This window comes from Dermatophagoides pteronyssinus, unplaced genomic scaffold (assembly GCF_027571235.1).
Source record: "Dermatophagoides pteronyssinus isolate colony J.1.1.1.1 unplaced genomic scaffold, Derpt_VIB-CSIC_2022.12 sq0002, whole genome shotgun sequence".
NCBI classification, from domain to species: Eukaryota; Metazoa; Arthropoda; class Arachnida; order Sarcoptiformes; family Pyroglyphidae; genus Dermatophagoides; species Dermatophagoides pteronyssinus.
In genome coordinates, this window is record NW_027461526.1 from 3,019,635 (window position 1) to 3,045,213 (window position 25,579).

General features: G+C 25.7%; 1 protein-coding gene and 2 long non-coding RNA genes across 3 annotated transcripts; 1 reads left to right on the plus strand and 2 right to left on the minus strand.

Moving 5' to 3' along the window:
• The first annotated feature begins 881 nt into the window (after positions 1–881).
• LOC113788856 (uncharacterized) lies at positions 882–19,191 on the plus strand. The gene is made up of 3 exons (XM_027338319.2): positions 882–1,079; positions 16,236–16,485; positions 17,880–19,191. Exons 1-3 carry the CDS (start codon positions 1,045–1,047, stop codon positions 18,093–18,095), a joined length of 501 nt encoding a protein of 166 aa, XP_027194120.1. The 5' UTR covers positions 882–1,044; the 3' UTR covers positions 18,096–19,191.
• Positions 10,347–11,515, minus strand: LOC142646322 (uncharacterized). Its single transcript, XR_012847276.1, has 2 exons — positions 11,348–11,515; positions 10,347–11,149 (listed from the first exon to the last, which is right to left on the minus strand). It is a non-coding gene; the product is annotated as an uncharacterized LOC142646322 (long non-coding RNA).
• A 3,620-nt stretch (positions 19,192–22,811) lies between the features above and the next one.
• LOC113799017 (uncharacterized) lies at positions 22,812–23,487 on the minus strand. Its single transcript, XR_003474902.2, has 3 exons — positions 23,316–23,487; positions 23,125–23,241; positions 22,812–23,036 (listed from the first exon to the last, which is right to left on the minus strand). It is a non-coding gene; the product is annotated as an uncharacterized LOC113799017 (long non-coding RNA).
• Positions 23,488–25,579: the final 2,092 nt, after the last annotated feature.

Below are 25,579 nucleotides of genomic sequence, written 5' to 3' on the forward strand. Positions count from 1 at the left end.
TTTCCAGAACAATGGGTTATTTAATCGTGATCAACCAGGATAATGTTTTGCTTGCAAATTCTGTTTTGTCGTAAACTAATGTCGGCTGTGACCGATTTTGTTTTTGTTTTTGTTTTTCGTTCCACAAGGGTATTGTTTTCCGTTCGTCACAAACTTTTCCGATGTTATGTTATGCAAATTTAATATATTATTATATAAATAATTATGAAAATATAACCAAGAATCATCATCATCATCATCATTATTATTATTATTATTATTATTGCAATGTTGTTGGTTATGAAAATTTTTATACAAAAAAAAACATACCTTAACATTACATAATTATAAGCTTATGGAAAATAATTCTGGTTAAATTGTCCATTCTATTAGATTGTGTGGTTTTTTATTTCACTCTTTCGATTCTCGTTATCTGTCTTGTTGTGCATTTGTTTGATCCAGAAAATCATCTATTTAATGTTTTTTAAAATTATTTTTCAAGATCAAATGAATTGATCAAAGCAAAGGAAACAGCAATGATCATAATTGGATTGATCTATTCAAGGACAAAAATTATCATCATTATTATCTGGATTTGGCAGCGAGATTTCTTTTTTTCTCTAATTATTATCAAAAAAGAAAAGAAAATAATAATAATATTCACTTTACATCGATCATTATCAAATCGATCGTTATACGCGCATGGTCTAAATCGTAGAATAAAATGAATATATTCTTATGAAATAAAATTTGGATTCTTTCAAATTTTTTATTATATATGAATTGGTTTGTTAGATTTTTTTTTGTTCGTTCATATGAATGAATATGCGCAGTATTTTAAGCGGGCAACATTTGATTTAATTCTTCGATTCGGGTTCTTTTTTCTCGAATCTTTCTCGATGGTTGGTAATCATCATTTATGTTCTAGCAATTGACGATTCGAGTGCACCTTTCGTGATTCTCATTATCATTTTTTTCTTCTTCTTCTTTTTGTATCCGGTGTTTTGTCGAAAGAAAAGTAAAATTCAATATAAACGATTAGCAACATCCAATTCTATTATCATCATGCGTATACCAAGCTTAGGATCCACTCATAATTGGTTCGTATATTCGTTTTTTTTGTTCTTTCATCACGAACAAACTTTTACACCTTATAAATAATCAATAACAAACAAACACAAAGTTAAATGGAAAATTGAAAAATTACAAAAAATGTCATTGTAAATTTCAAGTTTTTTTTTGGTTTATAAATAATGTTATCACTATTGTTGTTATGATGATCACGTAGAATAAATTTTTTAGCAACAATTAAAGTTTCGAGTTTCGTTTCGTAAAATTTGGTCATGTTTTTTCTTTCTTTCTATCTTTTTCGATTCTTTATCTTCATTTTGGTTATATAATATTCATGAATAACAAAATTCCATCCAAAACCGGTGAATAATAAAAATAGAATAGAATTGTATTTCGTAAAATAGTGGGTGTAAGAATAATAATAATGAAAAAATGGTGGGAAAATGTGAATGATCGATGAATCGATAAATTTACATAGACATAGAAACAATATATTTTTTTCAAATATATAAAAAATATGAATATGAAATATGAATAACGATAGATATTTTATTCATCAGATATGAAAAAACTATTCCAAAGGTCGTATTTTATTTTTAATATAAAAATGATGATAATAATAATAATAATAATGGAATTCTCTCTCTCTCTCTTTTTCATCAACTTGTTTCATTTCATTTTATTTCTGCCTGTTTATCATTATTGATCGGTTCGGAAATTAGTTCTCGATCGATTGGATCTTATTATTAAAAAAAATACATAATTGATATTGTGATGAGTAGAATGTAATATACACACTGTGAAAAAAAGTAAAATAGTTAATCGATTATTATTAATTACCAATTGCTTTTTTTTCTCTATCTCTCTACATCTATACACACAATCAAACATTTTAAGTAATTAATCATCATCGTCGTCGTTTTTTTTTGTTGTTTTGAAATTGATTGAAATTCGTTGGCATCATTTACTCATCTTTGTTTGGCATTTTGGATTCCCGTCAAATATATCGATGATGATAAATATCGCTGTTCTAAAGTTTTTTCCAAAAAAAAACAATTCAATTGACCTTTTTTTAAACCATGGAATTTTTTTTTGTCAAGGATGAAAACAGTTTATAAAAAATGATTGGATTTCTTTTTTTTTATGGACTGACGAATAAGACTTTCGTTTTTTTCAATTTGGAAAATTGAAATTTGATTCGAATGAATTTCCATTAACTTTTTTTTTATTGAACCATTTAAAACGTTTGGCCATTTTTTAATTGACCACTCACATGATACAACGAGGTAGTTCAACATACCCGAGAATCATATTTTTCTTCTGTGGCTATTTATATAAAAATTGAAATTCTATACTAAAACAAACAGTAAAAAAATATCATTGTATCTAATGGCAACCATAGTTTGCTGCGAATTGTTTTTTTTTATAATCTCATTTTCTTCACCATTGTCGTCATTTTGATATAAGCATTTCCTATTTATTTTAGTTGTCCATATTTTTTTCTTGTATTAAAATAATTATCAACAGTTTCATATGACAAAGGAACTATTTTTCGACAGTTTCGGATGACAATATTGATTGTTTGTATTCGGGACAAAAAAAAATTCCATCCTTTTTTGATTTGTTTGTTTCCCGCTTATTTGTATTTCGACGTCATCTAAAAGAAAATAATTAGAATAATTCAAAAATTGTCAATTTTTATTTATCATTCTTGAATTCTATTGTCAATTCAATTCAATGTCAACTCGATTATCACCGATGATTTTGTCAACATTCAAATTCTATTCTATTATATTCAGATTTTTGAATGAGAAAAACAAATGACAGTTTTTTTTGTTCGTTTTCCATCAACATTATCCTTGAATCTATCTGGTTTGTTTTTGTTAAAATAGGATAGAAATTAAGCATAAATTGATCAAATTATATTATATATTTTTCCCTTTCAAACACCCATCCAATTCTGTAAATTGTTTTCATTTCTTACGGCAGCAATAACAACAGCCAAAATGATAATCATAATGATAATGATCACAGATATTATTTTTTTGGCTGACATTCTTTTTCGGTCTCATTGTTTATTTATTTATTTTTCGTTCATATTGAAATCATTTAGGCATATTTTATATTCGTCTTGTTCTGCTATCGTTATTTTATTTATCCAAAAAAAGAACTCTTCATCTTTATCGCATTCATCTGCTTATAATGAAATTTCATTATTCTAATGATGATGGAAATGATATTATCATCATAATGAAGACGTTGTTCATATGATTATGATTATGATGATGATAATGATATGGGAAAAAACCAGAAATTTTATAATATTTAGCCGGCACAATGGTTAGGTAATTTTTTTTGAAAATAAAATTTCTGGAACATTTCTTAAAATTGTTGATGATCATATCTTATCTTGATATTTATAGCTATGATATTTATTATTGTTTTTGTATTTATTCTATAAAAATTCATGGTCATCATCATCATCATCATTATCATAACAATCTGTTTAATTCTCTATTCTTGCGTTTTCAGGCGTTTTCTTTTTTGTTCAAGTAATTCATATTTTTCTCAATTTTTTTTCTATTTTGCTTCCGCTCTCTTTCTCGATTCATTCGGAAACATAACCATAATAATAATAGAAAAACGACTAACTAGTTATTAGAAAATAGAATGAACAACCAACCAACAAAAAAACTCAAAGAAAAATTGATATTTCATGTTTGATATGAAACAAATGTTGTTCCTTGCTCTATCTTTATATACATCATGATAATAATAATAATAATGACTGACTTGAGAATTTATGATTTCGATCGCTATATTTATCCATTCATTGTGTGTGTGTGTGTGTGTCATATGTTCCAATTGCGTGAAAAAAGGTTTCATTACATAATTTTCTATATTTTTTGTGTCAAAAAAAAATATTGAGTTTATTTGTACTTGGATATATCATGAGTGTGTTATCTTATTGTATGTAATGTCGTTGTTTAGTATTGAATTCTGATCTTTTTTTCCATGTTTTTTTTCACGAAATAATTTAGTCTTTTTTTTTGGAAAATACCATACAGACTAAAATTGATTATTTTGTTTTATTTTGAATTCTTTTATTCTTGTTTGATTTGATTAGGTTGTTTTCCTGTTGTTGTTAAATTCAATCTGTGTTGTTGTTGTTGATGATGAGAATTTTTGAACAAACATAACTAGAATTTCAATATTTTTATTTTTATTTTTATTTTTATTTTTATTTTTATTTTTTTTTTTTTTTTGAAAAACAAAATAAAATCTTGTCATTCAACACACATACTTATGAAACTAGATTGGTATCCGGGAAACAACACCAAAAAAAAAAATAGAAAATGTCAAAAATTTATGAGCTAATTAAATTCAATTTTCTCACACTGTTTTTGTTTAAATTTTTCATCACACTCCAAGCTGTGATATTACAGAATAACATTTGTTGTTCAAACATTTTTTTTCATAATTTGATGGATTAGATTTCATTCTCTTGCTATTTACAAAAAAAATATTACAAATTTAGATTGACTAAATCTCTCTTTGAAATCTAATTTTGTTCTATTCCATTTCTCTCTTTTTTTATATTATTATTTTTTGTCTATTTGTTTTGTGTGTCTATGAAAAAACCTAATAAGATAAAAAAAAAAACATGAAAATTTCCCGACAATTCGGTACAACACTAGAACATTACACGGACCTTCACATTCATATGACCTTTCTGTTTTGATAATTTATTTTTGTTCATTACAATGTTGTTATGTATTTTTTTCAATTTCAGAACATTTTCAGAATTTTTTTTCAAAATACAAAAAAAATGTTTCATATTTCAATATCGTCAATGTTTTATTCAAACACACAGACATATATTTGATTCTATTTGTTTTGTTTTTTTTTCTCCGATTTATTTGTATATTCAAACATACAAACACACATTGAAAACATTTTCTTTCTTCAGGCAATTTACCGTTCGTTCAGATTTTTTTTGCTGTTTTTCTCATTTGATTTTGATTTGACCAGATTTTCATTTTTGATTTCATGCTCATAATAACTTTGTGTTAAACATGTTTTCGAAATATCATTCATTTGAAAATTGAGATTTTTTCAAATTTATAATATTCTTCAAATGATTATTAATAAGAATTTGTTGATCTAGAGAAAAAAGAATCACGTTTTCAAATAAAAACAAAAAAAAATCGCAATCAAGTATAAATTTGATTTTTTTTTGTTAAATCAATGAGAAAGGAACTGAATGAAGAAAAAAATCCAGTATATATTTTCCCCTTTTTCTCGTTCACCATGAAAAAATTGTGGATTGATTTTGTTTGTTTGTTTGTTTGTTTGTTCGTTGTTGTTATTGTTGTCAGCAATTCTTATCCATCGATGAAATTGTAAAATAAATTTTTAACAATTTTTATTTTCAGTGTCTGTGTCTTAGATTCGATCATTTGATTGGATCGGATTTGATCGTACACAAGGGAAAATCGGTACCAATAATCTTTATGTTCATTATTGCTTATCGTTTTTTTATTATATTTTTCAATTTTATTCTATATAATTATCATTGCTAAAATATCATCATGTTTATTACTTTTTTTTTACATCTTCACAAATACAAAATAATGATAGCAATAATGACTATTTCCGAATTATTGTTTCATCGTTGTAATTACATCATAACTGTATACAGCCGAAAGCATCAAAATAACAATCTTATAGTGTTGATTCTTAGTTGAATTTTTCAAACATCATTTCATCTGAATGTATTTAAGATATATATAGAAAAGATTAGATAAATGAATAGCAAACAAACAAACCAATAAAAATTTTATCAATTTTATATGAATCACAAAATATAGAATCGAAATTGGTTGAAAAAAAATATCTGATAAACATCAATACTTGTGTACTTCACCTAGTCACAATTTATTTTCTTCAATTTTATCTTTATTTATTTTTTATTTTTTGAACGGAAATTATTTCAACAAAATTGATTGGGGAAAAAACAAAATTGGTTTTTTCATTCATTCATTCATTTATTCAACCATGTTTTTCTATTACACTTGATGATGATTGCTGATAATCGATCGATCATTCATTCGATGATCGTGATAGTGAATTTTGTATTCTTGTATTTTTTTTCAATCTAACTTACAATTTTCAATTTGATCACCACAACAACTACTAACACCATTAATCTTTCATTTTGATAAGTTTTATATCATTGATCAAAGTATGATTGAGAAAAAATGTCCCAAAAAAAAGAATTATGACAAGTTGTTATTCTTGTAGTTGTATAGTTGTTTGAATTATATAATTTCAATATGGATAAATAAGTGAGAGAGTGAGAAAAGCATACAATTTTTTCATCTTGCTCAATATAATTGATGGCGATCATTATCATCATTTTTAATGGAATTTCAATCCTTCACACTTCACAAAATTTTGTGTATTATTTTTTTTTGTTTGTTCAGAATTTTACAGAATTCAATAACTTATACGCTTCATTTGAATAAATGAAAGTATGAAAAGTCGTGGTAAATTTTCCAAATAATCTTTGATGATCATTATCGTTAATGACATTATATTGTTTCATATTCATTTTTTGATATTTCTGTGATAATTTTCTGTTAAGATCCATTTTTTTAAAACAAAATTTCCATGTTTCGCCGCGAAATTCATATTTATTTATGTCGACCTTACAAACTATTTTCTCTTTCTCTCTTGAAACTATTTCCAAATAAAGTTTTTTTGGCTTTTCAATATGAAAAACTAAATATTAATAATTTTTTTTTCATTCACTATTCACCAAGGAGAAAAAATGGAAAATGAAATACAAAACACCCATTCATTTCAGCTTTTATTCAATATTTTTATTATTGACTAAGAATGATGAATGTTTCATCAACAACCAGAATCGACCCCCATTTGTTATATTAATATATACAAATGGTGAAAAACATATACACAAACATAAAATCTACAATCACCTACATACATTAGTGATAATGTCATTTTTGATAGACGACATCATCATATACATATAACTGTTACGAATTGACAGCAGATGTGAATCCATTCAGCAGCCAAAGTCAAATATTTTTCTTTTTTTCTTATTCTTTTATTTCATTCATTCTCTAAAGCCATTATTTTTCCTTCGGGTTTTTTCATTCTGAATGATAAATTCAATAATAGAGAAGAGAATTCACCTCCGGAACATATAACATAGAGAATTTTTTTTCTTAAAGAGAATAACTTGATTACTTGAATAATGACATACCATCATCATCATCAATGCAGAATAGCCAATAATAATAATAATAATAGAATAGAAAACATAAATACGGGAAAAAATTTGCAAATGTGTTCAAATTTTATCTAGAGCTTTTCATTCTATCAGCTTTTTTCACTCTTTCTTCATCTTTTTTTCCACTTTCTCTCTCTCTTTTCTTTTTCTATTCATTCATTAAGAATTTTGATTTCTAAACGAGATTTGATGAACCAAAAAAATACTTTTGTCGAATTATTGTTGTTGTTTTTACTATTACCATTGGTAATGAATGAATGAATAGATCGAAAGAAAATTAACACAAAATAGAATGATGAAAACTCAATTAATGGTTCACAATTCTGTAATATAGATTCATTCATTATATAGTGTGTTAGAAGGGGTTTTATACAAAAAAAACTTGACTATTTTTCAACTTATGGCAATGACAAAAAATGAAAACTTTCTTTCCTATCTTTTTCTATCTGGATTCTTTTAAACGATAAAATAAACGGATGAATGAATCGACGTGAATTGTAAATTCTTCATATCTACAATAGTCGATAAATTCTAGGATTCCATTTGACCGATTCTGATTACGTTTTGATTCAACAGCTACGTATGAGAATTTTTTTTCATTTTTGAATTATATTTATGTTGTTTGGAATTTTTTAAAATTTTTCATTCATATTTATGATCACAATTTTAGATTCGAATTCATTATAATAATGAAAGCGTGGAGTTTTTTTTCTCCTAGAATAATTCGAATAAATAAAAGATTTTTTAGAATTTCAAATTAAAAAAACAAAATGTTATTGATTTTTCTTTTGCCATTTTATTTGTTTTTCTTTCCTTATCATTTGTTTGTTTGGAAAAGCTCATTTTTTTCATGGTGTTTTCAAAAATAAAAATAAAAAAGTTATTTTCTATTTTTGATGAAGGTCAACATTGCACTTAAAAAAACGAATTCTATTCGGATAATCGATTTTTCTTTCACCTCTCTTAAACGAGTATATATAATGTCACTATCTTTTGACATTCTTAAAAACCAATTTTTTTTTGCTAGGCTTTTTTTTCCGACACACCAATTTGTATTTGTTCGGTTCGAATCCGAAAACAAAAAAAAACGAACGAAATAAATACAACTAAACAATGCTAAAGAATTATCTGTCTTTCAATGTTGTCACCATCATCATCAAACATTTTTGTTTTTTATTTCCTTTTCGTACTTTCGTTCTGGTTGGTTTTATTATTATTATTCTTTTCCAATCTAACTTGTCATCATTATCGATTGGCAATTTTTTCTTCACTCTCATTCTCTCTCTCCTCTAAATGAAATTGACAATATATATTGTATTTTTTATAATTTATTTATGTGAAAATCATTCGTTTAAACATTTTGTTGTTGTTGTTGTTGTTCTTTTATTGACCTGATAACAATTCTATGATCGATATTTGGATTATTAATCATAATATATTTTTCTTCTTTTCTACTTTTAGATCATGATGATGACCATTCTTATGATGGTACTTGTCATTCTTGAGTGTCATTCATTTCTGTTTCTTCTTCTTTTTTTCCATTATTCGATTCTTATCCAAGTATTTTGAGATTCTTTTTTTTGTTGTTGTTTTGTTTTGTCGCTGCTACTTTCAAAAAAAAGAAATCGAAATAATTAAGTCTAAATAGATGAAAATTTTGGGACAAAACAACCAACAATACTAATAAATGTTCATTCTTATTTTTTTTAGATCGTTGATGTTATATAATAATAAGTTCAATAATTTAATAAAACAAAATAGCAACCATATCGATTTTTGTTCTGTTGAACGAAAACGGTAATAGGGGTTTCACACTAGCAGCAATGTGAATGAAATATTTCAAATGCAATATTTCACTACATTTCAGCCTTATGGACTGAAATATTGCATTTGAAATATTTCATTCACATTGCTGCTAGTGTGAAACCCCTATAAAGAAAAATCATTGGACAATATTATTTTAAATTTTCAGAGAGTGTCCTTAAACACAAAACTTTCCTTGGAAAAAAATATGAAAAGAATTTTCTATATTTACGAATGTTGAGTTATTTTTTTGTGACTATACTTTTTTTCCGTAGAAAAAAAAACTTTTTGGTTCATTTTTTTTCTTATTATTCGCTTTTGTTGTTGTTGTCGTCGTCGTTGTTTATGATGATTATTTTCATTGAAAAGAAAAAAAAATTCGAATTCAAAATTGTTAATTTTGTTTTGTTTTGCCAACTTGACAATAAATTTTGTTTAGTTTGTTTTTCGGTGTGGTAATATCAAACAACACCGATATCATCATAAATTATGAACAAAATGAATTTATTCTAAGTCGACATAAATAGTGTAAAGGGTGTTTGTTTAGATTTGGTTAAGAATTATCTTTTCTTTTGAATTCAACCACTTGGCTTACAATTTCATTTTCCCAAGTTTTTTTCTGCAATGTCACGGGTTTTTTTTTGGTTCTATTCATTCGTACATGATGAAGTTGAAGAAAAACGATCGTGAATGTCAACGAACGAATCGTTTTGGAACAGTTAATGAGTACCGTTAGAAAATTTTGAATGAAAATTGATGAGAAGAAAAAAAATTTATGAAGAAAATTTTTCTTTTTTCATAACTTTTTCAAATTGGAATTGAAAAAAAACTTGGTCGAAACTTTTTTTCGAGTATAAAAAGCTATACAAAGATAACAATAATGATAATGAGAATAAAAAGAGGACAATTTTTTCTCACTTTAAATTTTTTCATAAAGTTTTCCTAAAAAAAACATTGTAAATCTATAATGCAATCCAAAAAAAAATTTAGCCTATTATTTTTCGGTTTTTTATCAATCTTTGTATTTGTTTTTTTTATTCAGAATCATTATATTTTTCCTTATAAAAATGATCCAAATGATAAATTTTTATTTATTTGCCAATTTTTTTTTGTTGCTCAAATTGGCTTAAGATCTATCTAGTTACAATAGTTTGTATATGTCATCGAATCTTGGTTTTAATTAAATAAAAATTTATTATCATTTTCAATCATCAAACAGTATTAAGCCTGTATAATAACATATCAATAGATTAGATTTGTTATTAGAATTCGAAAATTCTTTTCTGTTGATTTTTTTTTCTCATTTATTCCAAATATACCTGTATATAATAAATGTTATTTCATCAATCACTACATCATCATCATATTGATCACCAAAAAAAAAGCCGATGGTTAAATTGATTGATGGCATATTTGATACTGAATGATTAATGGATTTTTTCCGTTTTGTAAACGATTACCAAATGATTTATTTCATTCACATATGCATAATATTGTGTAGATGAATTTATTGAAAAAAAAAGAAAATGATAGAGAAATAAAAAACCAAGTCTAATAATTCCAATGGGAATTTTATCATTTTTTTTAATAAGAAAACGATAGAAATTTTTCTTTTCTTGCTCCATTTATATATGGCGATGAATGTATTATCCATTCGCTTTTTGTTGAAATTCCCATTTTCATTTTGGTTTTGTGTTGTTGTTTTTATTGGTAGATTCTATAATAACTAACTGAATTTTTATTCATCGTTTAAGTGGATTTCGATGTTTTTGTTTTCATCATTATTCTATTGTTACATGAATGATGTATATCTTGTGGTTATTGACAATCGGTTTGTTTCGAAGACTTTCATTATACATTAGATATTTCCATCGTCGTATGTTTATGTTGTTTTATGTAATTGATTGAACGAATTCAATTGATTAACGATTCAGTAATTTAATTATTATCGAAAATTCATTTATTTCAATTTCATTACTAAAATTTAACAATTTTCAAATCATTCGTGGCCATAATAAGGTCATAATATAAATAATTTTATTCATTTTATGGATTGAGATGATAATTAAATTAAATAAATGAAGAAAAATTAATTAGTATCGAATTGACGAAGAGAGAGTTGAGAAAAAGATTCCATTAGAAAATTTGATTAACATTATCGATCGGTTGCCAAACCTTTTTGGAATTTTCAACAGAATCTCAAACAGAGATACAAACAATGGTCCGAAAGTAACACAGTCCGAAAAAAGAATATCTGGTTTCATTGAGCAAAATTATTATCATTCTTTTCATGTATGAATCAGGTCAAAACAAAGACATCTCTATCTTCATTGTCTTTGCATTATCATTTCTACAACGACTATTTCGACTTTATTGTTATTATTATCACTATTGTCATCTGAAATGTTTTGTTGTTGTTGTTGAATTAATCTAATGAGTTCTGACAATTGAGGCTATCTCATCAATTTCATCTTACTCTTTGTCTGGTGAAATTATCACCTATTTTATATTTAAGTCCATATCATGGTCTTTGTTTCGGTTTTACTATCTTAAAATGTCAAAATGAATTTTCTTTCTTTCATCATCATTTATAGTTAGAATTTTTTTACTTTTAGTTTTTTAATTCATTATATCATTCTTTTAGTCAAGTTAATCTTGAAATAAAAATTGTCGCATGATGAATGCTTAAATCTTCATCAAATGATGATGACGATAATCATCATCGTTGTCACGAATTGCATTTTTTCCGTGTCGTTTACAATTTATCGTATATTTTCGCTTTTATTTTATCTCTATTTACATTCTAAAAGAATGATTATCTTTATTATATTCAAAGCTTTTTCATTCGAGAACATATTTTTTTCATATTCTTATCTATTTCAAAAATGAAATCCTAAACTGTTACAACATGAATTCGTGAACATCTTTTTTTCTGGTTGGCGAATATATTGAAATTGAATATTTTTCTCATTTAATTCAATCATTTTCACTGACCATTCACTTTATTTTTTTTGAATTACATCATACATGTTCAATGCAGATGGACAATAACAACAACAACAACAACAAAAACAGAATATTCAACATTTCAAAATTGAAATATATTTTTTGCCGAACTTTTCATTCATCTATATCTTTAAATTTTTTTTATAAGTGTTCAGTGTTTATTCACTTTCGAAAAATTTTCTGGAATGAATTATTTTTTTCTTTTGCTAGTTAAATTCATTCCTGTAGTGTTTTCAATGAAAAATTCATGAATGAATCATGTAATAAACATCCAAGATATTTTATCTAATGATAATTTGGAAATAATCATTTCACAGACACCCACACACACATATAAAAATGTGATGGTATCTAGCTGACATCATTATTATTATTATTATTATCAGTGCAGCCATATTTCATTTGTTTTTAGTCTCTAATAATTCTATAGTCCTAATTGGTAAATAATAACTAGTTTTTGGAAAAAAAAATTTTGTGTTCTTTTTGATTTTTTTTTTTCGTTATCATTATTCTTCACTATCTGTATAGATAAATATACAGAATTTATTATCAAATAGAATTGCAAAAAACTTTGTTACAATACACGACATTTGTATGGTTTTACAATCAATGGATGAGTGAGTTATGTCAAATGACAAAAAAAAATAATGTCACGAAAAGATATTATTATTATTATTAAATAACATTGATTCATCAATTTGACAATGGTTATTCAATTGAATTATTTATTCAATCAATGAATATTGTGTGTATGTGTTTTTTCAATTTATTTCTTGTTAGATAATGTGAAAAAATTGCATATCTTGAAATTTATGACAACGTAGACACGTAAAAAAACGTTATATAATACAGATTTGATATGAAGAGAAAAAAAATTCATTAGAATGGACTTCATTGTCATTTTCAATTTGGAATCTTATCTTATTCCATTTTTCATTTTTGCTCATTGTCTCTCAAAATATTTCAATCTTATTTCAAGGTTTTTTCCCTCAAAGTCCTAGTCTTCTGTCAAAAATTGAATATTTTCATGACAGATTTCACTTTTCAGGGTGGTGACAAATATCTCGTCTAGAGACAAATCATCATCCGACAATGAAAAAATTCCCAGTGAAAAAAAATCTAAACTTTTCATCATATGATAATATTCTATCAAATAATACTTGACAATACATGGTTTTTTAACATATTTTTTTCTTTTCATCAATTCATTACATTCTTTTTTCTCTCTCTCTTTTGCCTACGCAATACCATCAATGATGATAAAATCAAGATTGAATTGAATTGAATTGAAATAGAATTGAATTAAATCAAATCAAATCAAACATTATGAAATCAGAATATTTACCCAAACAAACGAATAACACCTATTGTGTTTTATTCGTTCCTACACAAATACTTTTCATCCATACAAATCAAATCAAATCAAACATGAATATTTTGAATGAATTTACCTTGATTCGAGAAATTTTTTTAGGTTTTGAATGCTGATGATGATGATGATGATCGAAATAATGATGAAAAAAAGAAATGAATTTAACAATGAGTAAAAAAGAAAATACAGACATGTTTTCATCATCAGATTCGGAAAATTTTTCAATTCTCGTGACTATTTTTCAATAGACATTTGCAAAATGTCGATATTCTATCTCATATTGCATTTTTTCTTTTTTCATTTTGTTAAATTCAAAGTTAAATTTAAAAATTTTGCTGATATGCAATAGAATTTGAAAAAATAATAAATGTGAATGAATGTAATGGAATACAAAGCAAAAAAAAAAGATCAGAATATTTTTTATTTTTGTTTGAAAATTTCAAATTGAAAATAATGGGATCGTATTAGGAATTCGACCATTTTCATTTTGCAAACAACAAATATCTTTTTGACAGGATCATTTTTTTCCTATGTTTAATTCTATTTTTTTTATGTTTTCAAATGTCAATATGATGACTAATATGATAATGCTTTATAAACATCCTCAATGATGATTTTACATTTACGATATGATATTGATGTATTTATTTCCCCATAATATATTATTCAAATTTTCTACTTTTTTTTGGGTTATATTTTTTTTCTTCATCATGATCAATTGATTAATCGAATTTCGTTGTGTCAGGTGTTATTCAATTTTTCTTCTCTTTTTCTCAATTTTCTTACATAACAAAATTATCATGTTTTCATGTATCATTTATTAATAATATCTCTTGTTTTTTATACTTTGAATAATCTTTTCGAAACGAATTTCATTGCCATGATAATAATAATAATAATTGATCAAAAGAAAAAAATAGAAAAACACCTTTTCGTTTTTCACATTATTCATTTTTCTTATTTACACCTGAAACTTGTAACATTTATATTGTGAATATTAAATGAAATAAATGTCCTTGTGATTATGGCATTGCGGTCATTATGAATATAATCGATAAATTTTTTTCTGAGTAAAATCTATTATTTATTATCAACGTCATTCAAAAACAGGAAAAAAACAGAATTTAAATATTATTCATAATCTTTGATGATGACGTTGTTTTTTTTTGGAAAAAGAAACCTTGTCGTTTTTCACATTGCCCTTGTCATCATCTATAACTTTGGTCGGCATATCCATCTATCTATTTATATATTCTATAATGATGTTGTGATAGCAAAAATGAAGGGTGAAAAAAATTAGTTTTTATCACGCACTTTAATGCTAAACTTTTGTTGTCATCATTATCTTTTTTCGTTATATTTATCAGTGACAAAAAAAAAGTTTAAAGATTATGATGGCCATCATCAACGATTCATGATTCAAAAAAAAACAAGCACCCAAACCATATTTGAAATTAAGAATTTCAAATGTGCTTATTTTTTTACATTTGTCATTTGTAATTACTTTTACTTATTTAATATATAATTCATAGAATTAATTCTCATTTATGAATTTCGATTTTTTAATAATCAATATTCATTGCTCATTTTTTTCATTTTTCTTTTCCTCACCCATTCAATTGGAATTGCTTACAATATTTTATATTATTATTTTGTATACACCATCTTTACCCTATTTATTCCTCTAGCAACTTGTGTTCGTTATAAACTAAACTAAAAAAAATAGATTCAATGTTTAATTAAGCCATCTAATCATTCAACTTCGTTCAACATTCATTCATTTATTCCGCAATGAATTCTTGATGACGATAATGGAAAAAATGAATGAATGAACATACATACAGTTTTTTTTCTCTCTCTATTCTCTTATTCTGTTTCGTTTCGTTTTTTTTCTATATGGGATAAATATGCATGCAGGAAATATTTTCAAATAATTAACTTGAATGAATCAAATGTTTGATGAGGATATGCGTTTCAAGGTCATTATTTATTCTATAGAAAATATTCCATTTGTTTTAGGTTCCAAAAACATAGAATTGAATTCTACGTGTATGCTTAATTTATATAAAATTGTTATATATGGTAATTTATTGTGTAAGCATGTAATGTTTTTTTTTGTTGTTGAAACAAATAATAAAAAGAAATTCTAATCATATACATATGAATCAGCAATAATGTCGAATTTTCACGCAGATTAACAATCCAAAAAAACAAAGATAGATTTTTAAATGATTTGATGATTTCAATATCTAAATTACTTGTTTGTTTTTATTCGCTAAATGAAAAGTTTAAAAGTTTTAAAAGCTCATTATTACACATTCATTGTGTAACAAAAAAAAATTGTCATCACTTTCAAACTATTATTTAGATGAAGTATTCTTGTAACACATCAATATTCAAGAGAAAAACATTATGCAAAAAAAAACGAAATTTTTCAGTTGCGAAATCAGAATCAAGGAATCTTTCTCTATTCATATTAAATTGTTGTTACCTTATTTACAAATGTCACTTAATTTGCATTTTTCTTACAATTATACTTGTCAAAATGTTTTAACGAAATTTTTAAAGTTTTTTTTTTTAAAAATCCTATGCACACTTTTGTTCAAAATAAATATCGAAAATCTCTTAGAAAAAATTAATCTAATTATTTATTTTTATTTACTTTTGTTTTGTTAACCATTATAGCCTAAATGATCCGATTGGATCTCGTTCATCAACATCATCACATTCACCATCATCATCAGCATCATCATCATCATCATTGTCCTTATCACCATTATCATCTACCTCATTATTATGTCGATTGATACCATCATCATCGAATACACATTATAATTCGATGGGACATAATGTTGTTGGAATGAATGGTGGTGATAATGAATCCATACAAGTCGTATTTTCGGCCCAATCTCGTGATGCTATCATCTATGTAACGGTAATATTTCTATATTTTTTTATTTTGAAAATTTTTGTTTTTGTCATTTACAAACAATAACAATAACAACAACAATGTGTATTGAAGAATGATTGGAATTTCAAATTTGATGGCGCTTTATTCATTTTTTCGATTATATTCAACACCTTAAGGCGGTTTCAGAATTCCTTTATTTTTTGTTATTGAAATTTCATTTTCCATTTTTTCAGTGGAATGATAATGGCAAAAGAAATACATTCTATTATTGTATAACAAAAATATATGATTTAAAAAAACCTCATGAAAAAAATAGCCCAAACTTTCATCAACAAGATTTTTCATTTTGGTCGATAGCCTTACTTGCTTATAAATAGTAAAAATACTTGAAAAGAATGTAAAATGCATTGTTTGTTTATCCATTATAATGTGTGTATGTTTTTTGTCACCAATTTCATCATCCCTCTTCCGAAAAAAACGAAATCTCGGCTGCAAAAAAAGACGATACTTTTTTTTATTATTAACAACTAGGGGAAGGAAAATATATTTTGAAATCCAAGAATTCATGTCAAAAGATTAATGTGAACATAGTCGCCTACTTTTTTTTACTTTTGTTGTTTCTTATCAATTTCGGTTTGTGTTTATGTCAAGAAATACAAAAAAAAACACAATTTCTGCTTCTTTCTTTTGGTCATCATTTTCTTCACTGTATTCTTGTTGTCGATGGTGATTATTCGCTTGAATAGTTTCAACGTCAACATGTTGACTATTGAATGTCTGACATGAATTGTTTATCGTTAACTTGTATAATTCATACAAGAATTTTTTTTCCATTTCACAATGTTAATAGCTTTTTTTTTCTCTTACAATACACAGTAATCAAAATAAGAATAAAACAAAAACGAAACAAAATCCATCGATTGATCGACCGACCGACCGACCGGCAAAATTGAAAGTTGACATTCCAACATAAAAAAAATAAATGAAATAATTGAAATGCATCCATTTTCTAATGTAATGAGAAGAATCTTCAGCATTGCCCATAGCAATTGTTTATATGTCACCTCTTCTACTATAGAATCATTGATCACTCTTCTCATTATTGATAGGCTTTTGCAGAATTTAATCGAATTTTATTTTTTGCTTACTCAACATTTTTTGATAATATTTTGGTGAATTAATTTTTATTATCTGAATTTTGTTTTAAATCGAAAATGATTAAGCATTTTTTCCTGTTGAAAGCTGCTGCACCGAAGTTCATTATTTTTTCAGTATCCAATAAATATTAGTTGGAAAAATGAATTTTTAATTTTGCTGTTGTTGTTGTTCTATTTTATTGATCAAGTTTGATTCATCGATACAGGGAAAAATCATTATAAATAATGTCTTTTTTTATATTTTATTTTTTTTCAAACAAGGTCGTATTGGTCATCTATATAATCATATTTGTTGTATTGGTAGTAACATCATATCGTAAAAGTAGTGCATTACGTGAAACTTTAAATCGTCATCTACGTTCACAATATGCAACTGGACCATTCGGTACACCAACAATATTGGAAACAGATTCAAATGGCGATCAAGTACACTGTGATACAGTTGATGAGCTACATGAAGGTTCTATTCAACTTTAGCAAATAATTAAACAAAAACAAAAGCAAAATGTACTTGTATTAAACATCATATAACGCTAATCACATCATCATTTGTTATCATTACAAAAAATTATTCCATAATCAAGAATTTTTTCTTCTCTTTCTCTTTCTCCATCTGAACTATCAATCATCCAAATATCCACACCCACACACTTATGATTATCACAAAAAAATTCAATTCAAAATGACCAAAGTAGTGATATAAAAGTAATACAACAAGGACAGACAAAATTGTAAAACCAAAAAATATAAAAATATAAAAATATTTTTTCTTTTTATCATTAATATCATTTATCATTAACTTTGTTTGTTACAAAATTCACATATATTTTCCTCTAATTCGACACACATTTTTTTTGCTTTCTATTCTGATCATTATTCCAGAAAAATATCGATATCCAAAACGAAAAAAAAACAGTTCATCATCATTATCGAATTGTGAATCATAATAATCATTTATAAAATTGTATTTGAGAATCAACCAAAAGATACTTATTATTATAACACATGCCTTTTCTACGACCGAAAAAAATGTTAATACCGGCCATTTTCTGTAGCCAAATCGAATCATCATTATCATCCATTTGTCATCAATGGTCATACAACAACTAACGTACACACACATACTGGTATATTTATAGAGCATATCACAGATAATCATCATCATCATTATCCCTCCGCTATTCACGCAGCATTTCTCACGTCGTTATCCATGTGGGGTCATTTTTGACCCCAACTTTGATCGCTTTTAAATTATGTTAGAAAGTTAAAATAATCTAAAATTTTGTGCTCAACTCTTAGAAAATATTATCAATTTTAAAATTTCATCAAAAAATTCTATCTTAAAAGCATATCATTAATGATACAAAGCGGCAAACAAATTTTGATTTTCCTATTAAATTTGGGGTCCGTTCATAACGTAAGTGTTGTAGGTAGGGATCCTACAGCACTTACGTTATGCACATTTAGACTTCATCCCGAAAATCGATGATTTCTCCACTATTCTTAGTCGGAAAACGGTGAAAATTGCCTATCATGTTCAATAAACATAGATCTTCGATCATTCAAGAGAAAATTGATTTATGTTGATAGATTTTCGAATGGCGAAGTTTTAAATGTCGTTGGGGTCAAATTTGACCCCACCTGGATAGCCGAGGGTTATCGATACTATCTAGCGATGGACGTATTGTACAATATCATCAAACACATAATGATGTCATTAAAACAAATCCAAACAAAAAACTTTTCAATCATCAAACAATGATAGAATGTTTTTGTTTTGTTATTTTCACGGCGAATATTTTTGTCCGTTATGTGAACAGGTAAAAAAAATCTATCAACATTTGATTCTCTTTTTTATATGATTGATTTTTTTAGAAAGAAAGTTATATAAAAACACGAAATAAATGATGCGGCAAAGAATAGATGATAGTAAAAAAAGTTTCAACATTACACAAATTATGTTTTTTTTTCTAATTTTCACATTATGTTTATGATTTTGTGTTAAAATAATCAATGACAATAATGATGATCAGCCCAATAAAAACTAATAAAATAGACATAAAAAGTTTCAAGAATTAGGCAGTAAGATTCTGGACAGATTCAGATAAAACATTTTTTTTATTAATATAACCAATTTCATGAAATGTTACCTGAAACTATGAATTATTTAAAATCGATCAGATTGTTGCTTTTGAATCAATCAAATTAAATGAAACAACAAAAATAACAACAACTGGAAAAAACTTTGAATTTAAAGTAAATCAATCATTGTCATTATTGAGAACCCTATAAATTAAATAAGATTATTACACCCACGCACGCACATTTATAAAACACTTTTAAAAAGGTTTCAAGAATAATGAGCATCATGTTTGATGTGTTTATTTATTTATATAGGAATGATTAATCTTCAATATACCGCATACATCAAATGAACACACAAATTATATAACCTCTTACAAGAAAAAAGAGTGTCAAAAAAATTACACTCATTTACACCCAAACACATTCAATTGACTGATTGATTAAAATAAACTTAAAATGAGTACACAGTTTTACTATAGCAGAATCATTATCAATAGTGGACAATAATAAAAAAAATCAAAGACAAACTTTTTAACTGTCAAGAAAAGTTAAGCCAATCAAATAGCAAATGACTCTTTCATTTGTTTAAACAAAACCAAAACCGAAAAAAAACTTATGATCAAACCGAAGTCCGAATCAATTTTTTAATCTAATCACTCAATTTTATCCAATGTTTTTTCTTGACCATGTAGTTTGGTTTACGGTATTTAGAACAAAATGATGGTTGATTGACGATTACAAGAATGGAAAAAAATTGACAAATTTGTTATCAATAAACGAGTGAAGATTCAATGATGTTTGCTGTCATTTGTAATTAATGTTAATGTTACCGATTACGATGAATCGAATAATGAAACAATAATGACAAATAAAAAATTTACGATAAAAATGAATTTGCCTGACATAATCATCAATTCAATATTCATGTCATTTAAAGTTTATTTCATAATTGTTAAAGAACACCAACACATACACACAAACATTCATTAATAGAACAAACGTTACAGACTTGTTATTATTGTTGATTGGTTTCCTTCTTAAATTATTTTTATTAATTTTTTTTCAACAACAATATTCACTCAAAATCATCCATTGAATTATGATTGATTTGAATAACCATTTCGTTTTTATTTCATTAAAATCATAAAAAAATATTAATAATTCCTTGATTCAATTCTTTGACGAAATAAAATTTTTAAATAATGAAAAAATCCAATAATTTTTTTCTTTAATGATTTAAATAAAAATTTACATTATGAATTGATGAATGTAAAAAAATGAATGGAATGATTATCAATTATTATTAATTGATTTAGAGATTCATTGTTTGAATCATATTTCTTCTTTCGCTTTTTTTGCATCGTTTATCATTCAGTCAATCGGAACTGTGAAACCGGATAATGTATTTTTCACGAAAAAAATTTTCCCAGCACACTTTTTCTCATTAACATCTGAAACTAAATGAATGGACAGATGGAAAAAATTCATTGTTAAATAAAAGAATCTAGACGCCAACGCAGTTAAACAAATTGAATCTGATAATGTATTTTAAATCTTTTTCGAATGTTTTTTTTCTCTCTCTTGTTTCTGAAATCTATTTTATATAGTATTGTTAATCAATCATCATCGAATGAAATAAAAAGAAAATCAAATCAGTAAATAAACAAATAATGCTTTATTTCTGAATCCACCCAAAAAAAAACAAATGTAAATCATTTATTTCATTGCTGCTCAATTTTTTTCCTATCTCGTTAACATATGAAATCAATTTCTTATCAATTATAGATTATTATAATCACGAAGATAATCTTTGTTGCTTGAAATTCGATGATGTAAAACAAAAATTGATGATATCAAAAGTTAGCAGTCAATATTGGTTTGCGTGATAATTTTTCTTTTGCTATTATATAAAATAATTACAAACTAAACAGAAAAATATTTCAATCTGTGGATAAAAATTGTCCTTCAATTTATCAAACAAGTAAACAATATTTATCGCTTTCAAATTTACGTGACTTTATTTCTTGCTCTATCTTGCTCACACTTTTAAGCACACACACACGCTTTCTTCTTATAAATATATTGAAATTGAAAGATTATTATTGATTGTGATCTTTGTTGTTCTGGAAACTATGGAATCATATTATTAGCGATTCTTCATTCGGATAAGAATTTCAAATAAGAATTCATATCAACGAGAGCATTTGTTGTTGTTGTCCTTGTTTGGTTTGTTTGTTCATGTGATGTTTGGTCCGATAATTGTTTTGGATTTAATCTTCGAATGAATAACAGTTTCATATTTTATTTACATTCTCTGACAATAAAATAACAACAGTCACATACATTCGCTTACAAAAAAACTTTTACTATTCTATATAATAACTTTTTTAAGTCTATTTATAAAGATTTATCCTATTTTAAAAAGAAAATAAATCAAAATCATATTACACACAAACATATGAAAGAAATCAATGGACACGACCTTATTTTTTTTGTTTGATGATGAAAATCATGCAATGATATATATTGATATGGGTGTATTATTTGCTTTTTCATTTTTTTTTATCATTTAGATATAAAAAATCTAAGTTTTGTTTTTCAATCAAAAACAACAAAAACAAAAATCCATGCATAATAAATAAATAAAAATAAATTTTTTTGGGTACAAAATAATCCAAGGAAAAATAACAAATCTTAGAAATAAAATAACAGAATCCTTTTCTTTAAATGATAAAAAAGGTATTTCATAGTGCATTATGGGGAAAAAAATCTCTTTAGCTAAGTAAGATAATTTTAATTTGATTCTATGAGAATTGAATATTTTTTTTGCTATCTTGTCTATAATATGTTTTCATTTTATTTGCGTACAATGCTAAAAAAACATCAACAGCAACAATAACAGCAACAAAAAAATGCTGAACCAAAGTTATAGAAATTTTTGTTCCCATTGGAATTTACATAATGGATGAATGAATGGATGAATGGCTGGATGGACGAAAGAAATTTGCCATTCTCTTCAACAACGATTATAATTAGAACGATTTCGAGTTGAATCATTTTTTCCTTCATTTTCTCTTGTAAAGAATATATGAATCCAAAAAACAAAAAACTTTTTCCATCGCCCATAACCTAGCCATCATCATCATCATCATCATGGTAGTAGAAGTAGTTGGTTGGTAGATATTATTTCGTTTTTTTTGGTCGATTAGCATGCCATTTACTTTTCATGATTTTGGATTCTGATTCTTGTTACTAATTGATTATTATATATTTGATGTAGCCATTTTTTTCGTTTCGTTTTTTGGTGCTCACTTTCTAATTAACTATTGTCGACTAAGCAAATGATAACGATAATAATAATAAACGGTTAAACGATTTTAAATGAAGATGAAGAACAAACCAAAAATAGATTGCATCTTACATTTTGATGTTATTTGAGATTTTCTATTTTCTGTCGCTTACCTTATTTCGGTAGAAATACTCGAAAAAGAACAAAATTTCAATTTATTCTTCTATTTACTTCCAACACATCAGAATCCTTAATAAAATGAAAAAAATATATTATATTTTTTGAATTTAAGTCACAATATACATCCAGGATAGTGGTCATACTGTTATATATCATTCTTTCTGATCAGTTAGTTTGGATCAAAAAAAATCCGTCGCTTCAATCGATCCAGGATCAAAGTCTATTCCGAATCTAAAAGCTTAAGGCCAATGAAGAATATCGGAAGATATTTTCCTCTCTTCAACCTCTCTTCTTGGTTTTATTTCAAACGATTCAAAAAAATCTTTATAAAGATTTTAAAATACATTTATATAAGTTCAAGTCTTAAGTTGGTTGATAAATTTGCATTCACAAATAACAGTATCGACTTTCTTCTTTCTCTTTTTTTTATCATTCATGCCTTATTATTTGAATATATCGAAATTTCGTTGCTATGCATTCGTTTTTTTAGATAAAGTAATCAAATTGAAGTGAAAGAGTTTAGTTTATTTTTTTGAGAAGATATTTACCGAAATTGTTGTTGTCATGATCATTCGTTTTTTTTTTGTCTACGAACAAACGTAAACGAATAAGCATTATGTTTGGATATAATGTGTAGATTGTGAATTTAAAATCAATGTGAAATGTAGAAAGAAAAACTTTGATTTCATATATGACAACAAATCATGGATGATAATCAAAATTGTCGCTCATTCTCGATCCAAACTAATAAATCGAATGCATGCTAATTTATTATCATTTCTTTTATTCGGCTGTTTATATTTTTGCTATTTATCTCTAATATGCAGAAAAAAATCTACTTTTTTCTTCTTTTTTTCCGCCATCATCGACAAATCGTTTATAAACATAAATTGGAATTCAATGTTGTCATTTATAAGAATATTTTTCTTTTTTTTCACTAGCTAATATATCTATCGTAACATGTATGATGCATGATTAAATTCGATCAATACAAACACTGTTCGAATGATAACATTGAATGTACTTTGGATCTTCTCGTTCTTTTTTTTTCCAAAATGTTTGTGTTTGCAAACATATGGGCGTATAATTTTCTAACATCGAAATATATTGATTTTTTTTGTTGTTGTTATTTCTCTTGAAATATAAACAAAATTTTTGACAATTATAGATTTAATCTTCTGATGGTTACAAATCGATGAAAAGAAAAAAAATTCAAGAATGAAATCCCTTGGAAATTTATTCTCGTCATTTCGTTCGGAAAAAATTGGTTAATCATCATTATTATTATTATCATCATCATCATCATCATAGCAGAAAGAAAAACCAAATATGGTGTTGACATTTGAGCCATCCAACCGAATACATATCGATTCAACTCTTTCATTCGATTGAATAGAGAGGCTTTACATTTTTGTTTTCAAAATTTATTTATATGATTGCTAATATCCAATGTGTATTGATCATTTCTATTCTATCTTCCTAAAAAAATGATATTCGATTTGATGATGTTTTTTTCTTTTTTGGCTATATCAATGATTCGATTCGATATTTTCAATTCAAATAATGAACTGTTCATTGACCAAAATATCTTTCTTTTTTTTGTTATCAATTGTTATTGTTAGTTCGTTATTCTATAATATTTGTGAATATAAACTTCACTGTTGAGTGATCACTATTTTATTCTTCTTTCATTCATTTTGATGATTATTATTGGAAATATTATTTTCGATATAGTCTGATTACGAAATTTTTGACCAGAAATAAAAGGTGAAAAAAATGAATTTCATTTTCCATTATTTTTTGTTCGAGTTGTATTCGTAGTTTCTTCCACTTGGTTACATTAAATAACTTTCTAATCATTGAAATCAAATACAGAAACAAATGAATTTTTTGTTTGAAAAAAATGAAAGGGCGAAAAATAGTGAATGGAATACCAGTCACAAAAACAAAATTTGAGATTTTATCGAGAAATGAGCATGATTTTTTTTGTTGAAAACACCTACATTCTTTTTTTTTGAATCGATGGATAACTTTAAATTTGATTATTACAATGATCATTAGAGAAAATAAACTATATTATTTCGTCGAAAAATGCATATAAAATTTCGAATAGCAACAACGGCCTCTTGAAAGTTTTTGATAATAATATTCAAAAATTGTCTATCGAAGGACTTTGATCATTGTCATCAATTTTCAAGCATCCTAAATTCATTATGATGATGATGATGATGATGAGGATAAAAATCCAAATTTGAAATGGCTGATTACTAATATTTGTTTAGCTTGATTTCATAGCAATGATGATGATGATAATAACATCGACAGATTTAAAACAAAACAAAAATTTTATGATAAAAATCGGTCCCTATTTTTTCAAATCATAATCAGCACTATCATCGTTTTATCT